The sequence below is a fragment of the Etheostoma cragini genome, chromosome 17 (genome assembly GCF_013103735.1).
Source record: "Etheostoma cragini isolate CJK2018 chromosome 17, CSU_Ecrag_1.0, whole genome shotgun sequence".
In the NCBI taxonomy this organism is placed as follows: Eukaryota; Metazoa; Chordata; class Actinopteri; order Perciformes; family Percidae; genus Etheostoma; species Etheostoma cragini.
In genome coordinates this window covers 16,595,679-16,601,080 of record NC_048423.1, presented here as the reverse complement: position 1 = coordinate 16,601,080, position 5,402 = coordinate 16,595,679, and the positions used below count along the sequence as shown (strand labels likewise).

The following is a 5,402-nucleotide window of genomic DNA, read 5'->3' as shown; positions in this document are numbered from 1 at the left end:
GAGACACTCTGCTCCTGTTCTCCTGACTGGTGGTGAGTCCATTTTACCCCAGGCTGCATGGTCCAGGCCACTGACTAGGGCACTGCTTCAGTGCCCACAATGCTCTCAGAGGAAGTGACCTCAATACATCCAATAACTCTGCTCGCAGAAGCGCGACAGCTGGGGAAGATTGGAAATATATCAGGTTTAATGTCTTAGACACAGTTAAAATGAGAGAATCCTACATGGTTTTGGTGTAAATGTCAAGCGATTGCAGTTAATATATCTACCTGACATCTTCAAATGAAAAATAAAAATGTAGCTTAATAGTTATAAAAAACATAATAAATAGACTTCGGACTGTCACAAATAGCAACAAAACAGAGTGCACGTTATGGGCATTAAATTAAATTCCAGTGTCTACACGCTGTCTTAATTAAATAAAATATGACTTTTGATCAGTTTTACAGAACAAAACTTAAGTGAGTTAAGTTAGTTAGTTTTGATTCACTTGTGTTGCTTTCATTTCAACTGCTTTCAGCCAAAAGCTGTGATAATTTAGCATTTAGTAGCTAAGGAGCCAAGTATTTCCCACAGAAGTTTATGAATATTGGAGCTATGTTAATCAGATTGACACTAAAATGACTCCAGATAAATGCCAATGTTAATCCACTGCTGCATGATGTGTAAATGGGTCACAGCAACATGTAAGCCATCCAAACTTAATATAGTGGTAATATGTCACTGTGTTTTCGGGTTGGTTGTGCTGCCCTCAAGTGGCCAAAAATCTAGATTAATGCAAGTTTTAAATTATTTTGCCTTTTCGAGATCAACAAGGAAAGCTGCAAATTAAATCATGACTCAGACTGACGGCCCAGAGATCTTTGCAAAACTTTAGGGAGAAAGGTTTGAAAAATTAGGTAATTCAAAATACATGATGGTAGTTGATCTGCCTGTGCTTTCATCCACAGGCACAAGCAATTTTTAGCTCTGCAGTGTGGTGATTGTTGAGTGAACATACTGAGCCGCGGGAGCTGATTTGTGCTGATTACTGGGGCCTACAGGAGTGTGTGTGTGTGTGTGTGTGTGTGTGTGTGCTACAACCAGGTGATTGTGTGGGATCCTACATTTGGCACTTGTTACTGTTTTTTCCACATAGATGCTAATCACCAAGCATGTGCCAGAGGCATGATTACATGTCACACAGCTCCCTCGGTTTTTGGCCCTCTCACTGTGAATAAACCTCTGCAGCCAGACTCTGAACAGCCTGAGATAGACAGAGCCACAGCTCCCCCGACAGGTCACTCTACAAAAGACACCAATAATGTCAGTATGCAAACTCATTCTCCATCACCCCAAACGGAGCCATTATGCACATTACTTTTGTACGGAAAGACTTGCACATGTTCTGATTTAACAGATGTAAATCTGCATGCATAATTTTATTCCATCACTCAACGGTGCCCAGCACACATTGTCTAACATTATTATTAAAAAAATAACATTTAAAGAATTCTGAGATCAAGATACAAATTCACAATGCAATATAAAATGTATTTCATTCATGATTTTTTCAGCAAAAATGTTTTCAAATAGAAACACCATCAACAAAACTTTGCTATCTTTTTTTGCTCATCCTTTATTTCTAAAACCACTTCCAGGTGTAATCTTAAAATTGTAAAAATTCACAATTCAAAATCCTGGATTTAAAGCTGGGTTCCCACTACAAGACTTTCAAAGTCAGCAAATTGCTTTACAACTCAGCTTGATGAATATTTAACAAAACACTGGAGATCCTTTTCAGATATTAAAACAGATCCATCTTTTTTAACATGTATGGCTTAAGATTTAGAAACAGATGGCCATTATCTTTTCTCCTTCTGGTGATCACATACTCCTGTTGCCACGACGCATGATTTCTTCAGCGTTGAGTCTTTCCAAGTCTGTCTTAAGCTGACTTGCTTCAGGTCGCTCTTCTGGCTTCACACACAGCATTGGCCTTATTATTAAATGCTGTAAAACAGAAAGAACAGCTACTGATATGTTGTATGAAGAAATTCTATCAAACTGCAGTTTTACTGCACTCTGCAGCATTTTCAACAAGTGGACATCACTGGGCAACCAACAAAGATAAGTATTTTAAAAAGGCAGATTGCTTTATTCTGCTGGATATTTGTCTATGTCAAGAGTAACTGCTGTTGTTTGGCACTTCTGAGATTTAACAGAGAGACAATGTAACAGAAGACCAAACAATGGTATGTCCACCTCCCACCTGGCCTTGTTAGTGAACATCACCAGTAAACCAGCATCCTGTGGAAATTAACCAGTGAATTGACATATACCTACTTACAACGGTGGACGAAAACTTGTTCTCCCTGTGTATCCCGGTTTATTAAGTGTAAACATACCGACTGATCCAAACTGCAAGTACATTGACACAATTTACAAAATGACATACCTCACTGGGAAAAATGTGATGAAACCGTTGGGGAAATTTCTGTTTTCTGATATCAGGCCAAACCTGGCAGTCATGCAGTGGAAGAAAGGAGAAATAACATGTAACAGGCTTGGCACATTCTCTGTTGAACTGAAAGATTAATAGGATTTCTGAAAAAGTTGGAATATAGCAAGATATTAACTGCTGATAACTACACACTAAGGGTGTGTTCATGCCTGCCTCATTTGGTCCGGACTTTCTGACTTTTAGTTTGACCAAAAACAAAATTACAGGTGTGAAACCCTCCCCTGACCACTGCCTGTAACAAACGCCCAATGGCAGCGACCAAATGAGGTAGTCTCGGTCCAGCTCAAACTGAACCATGGTCCATTTCGTTTATAGTGTGAAAGCAATTTTTGGATGGTTGGGACTTTCGGACCAAATACAGGAAGCTCTGGCAGGCTATCATTGTGGTATAAGACCTGGAAAGTTCTTTTGAGGAATAGCTCCGTGCTTAGTGCGGTTGTGAGAGAGTCAGACCTGAGAGTACATCAGTAAATTACTTGTTAAGTGGTTGTAAATGTACAGTTTTAGGTTTACGTTTGTCTCTGAATGTAGTTTGTCAAGTATAGATATTTAGTGCGCTTGCATAACTGCACTGTGAAACCAAACGTATCCAAAACATGAACCTTGGTCAGGTGTGAAAGCCCAATTACAATTTTGTGACTAAACAACTCACCAGTGCCCTTTCATGACCAGTGGGAATTTTCCAAAGGACTTCGAAGCACATCAACCCCAGAGCAAACATGTCAACTTTTCGGTCATAAGTTCTCTGGCTCATCTGTTGTAAAAAACACAACATTAAAAGAGATATTTTGCGGATTTAAGTCCAGCTCTGTGCCATCTTTGTGTGGGCAGTGTGTCCAGACGAAGGGTGTGTGGCTTCCCTTTGTGGTGCTGCCCTCTGTGGAGCGGAGCAGCGGAGGTCTGCGAAGATCTTAACAGATCTCCGCTGCTCTGCTCCACACACTGTCTGCACTAAGACAACACAGAGTTGGATTTAAATGCAAGACATAAGGCAGCCTAATGTCTTTTTTTAATCACAATTAAGGTTATGTTTTATATCAAAATACATATTAAATATAACCAGTAATGCTCATGACACGCCATGAAACGGGCAAAACTGACAATTAATATAAAAATATGTTATTATTTTTCTAAAAGGTGAAGTATCTATGAAGCATGACAACGCATTCTAAGGTGTCCCATCTTTTAATGCTGTGAGCACCAAAAATGAATTTGTAATGAAATTAATAAAACGTGATGTCAGTATAAACCATCTCACCTGCTCAGGAGCCATGTAAGACGGGGTCCCTTTGTACACAGTTCTCTCCAACAGGTTCTCAGCATCGTAATCGTTCTCATCAGCGACCAGACCAAAGTCTCCGATCTTCACTTCTCCATCTTGCCCAAACATGATGTTGGCGGGCTAACCAGGGCAGAAAATTAACAAATATGTGGCTCCAAGACTGATGATGGCTGACTGTGATGTGGTAGAGATGGACTTTGTCTCACCTTCAGGTCTCTGTGGATGAGCATCTTGGAATGAATGTACTCTACTCCACTGGCCAGTTGCAAGAACACCTGAATAAACCTTTCTCTTCTCTTGGAGGCTTGCAGAGATTTCTTCACATTCTGAGTATTCCTCTCGTCTATCCATATTCTAAGTGTTTTGGTGTCACACAACTCCATCTTAATATAAAGGTACCTGAATGAATAATCCATGGAAGACCTAGAAAAGTAATAAAGACAAAGAAATGATGTACCTCCAGTCAGCAAATACTTATTATAGTAATAGTACGTGACTTACTCTGAAGAGCTGCCACTGTCATCGGCATTGTCCCCTTGGTATCCTGAATCCTCCAACCAACATGTATAGTAACGAACAATGTTACTGTGATGGAGGATTGACAATGCCATCACCTCTCGTAGAGCTCTTTCCACACTAAGAATAAGAAAATAGTTCAGCTCAAACTTGTTTAGCATTATATCTGAAATTTACATGTCGTACTAAGAAACTTCGATGGAAAAATATAAGTTAGCATTTCACTTACTCTTTAAAGCGGACAATCTTCACAGCATAATCCATCTTTGTCAGTTTATGTTTTGCCTTGAAAACTACACCAAAGGCTCCTTTGCCGAGGAGGTTTGCAGCTTTGCAGTCAAATTCTGATTCAAACCTGTAGAAAGACAAATTACAAGTCTTTTTTATTGCCTATCAGTTGTGAGAACATGCAAACAAATGTACAAAGCACCACAGAAAGATTGCAATTTAATGTTTTTTTTTTTACGGTTATTTACCGTACCTTGAAATTTCTGATTGGGATGATATCTTCTCACTGGAACTGCTTAATGTTTTCCCATTTTTACCAACAACTGCATTCTTAACAAGCAAAAGGAAATTGTAACTTAAAGTTAACAATGTGGAAAAAAAATATACAAATCAAATCTCCAACCAGCTCACTATACCTCACGGCTGCTTCGACAGTTAGCTTGCCAATCTATTGGGAATCTAACAAGACAGGTAGCAATATCATCAATTTGTGACATAATATTTTGTCAAATATAATTTACTGTAGCTTTACAGTGTATCTCAGGTTGGTTTACCGTCTTTTGGATTTGCCAGCAGCAACACTGAGTCCCTTTATATTTTAAAGACATATAGAAAATGGTGCCTTTACATTAAATAAAATTATTTGACATGACATAAAAGTACATTGAAAGTTAATTAATCAGTGTCATACAGAGTGGGGTTTAGAAAGTCAATGACTGACCTGATCCTTGGGAGGAGTTGATGAAGAGGTGAAATCAACAAGGTCACTGGGAGTCTCGCTTTTTGTTTTTGCATACAAAAGACCCATTAGTACAACTTTTTAACATTTACACTCTAAAATCTACTTTCAGTCAGTGACTTACGGTGCATTTG

The 5,402-nt window shown here is 38.9% G+C and overlaps 1 protein-coding gene and 1 long non-coding RNA gene across 2 annotated transcripts; one reads left to right on the top strand and one right to left on the bottom strand.

Moving 5' to 3' along the window:
* Positions 1 to 1,602: 1,602 nt before the first annotated feature.
* Positions 1,603 to 5,402, bottom strand: LOC117960115 (eukaryotic translation initiation factor 2-alpha kinase 3-like). The gene is made up of 9 exons (XM_034897719.1): positions 5,251 to 5,402; positions 4,783 to 4,859; positions 4,531 to 4,656; positions 4,287 to 4,421; positions 3,992 to 4,208; positions 3,762 to 3,905; positions 3,156 to 3,257; positions 2,438 to 2,500; positions 1,603 to 1,992 (listed from the first exon to the last, which is right to left on the bottom strand). The coding sequence occupies exons 1-9, from the start codon at positions 5,335 to 5,337 to the stop codon at positions 1,867 to 1,869; spliced, it is 1,077 nt and encodes a 358-aa protein (XP_034753610.1). The 5' UTR covers positions 5,338 to 5,402; the 3' UTR covers positions 1,603 to 1,866.
* LOC117960120 lies at positions 2,667 to 2,912 on the top strand. Its single transcript, XR_004660070.1, has 2 exons — positions 2,667 to 2,711; positions 2,771 to 2,912. It is a non-coding gene; the product is annotated as an uncharacterized LOC117960120 (long non-coding RNA).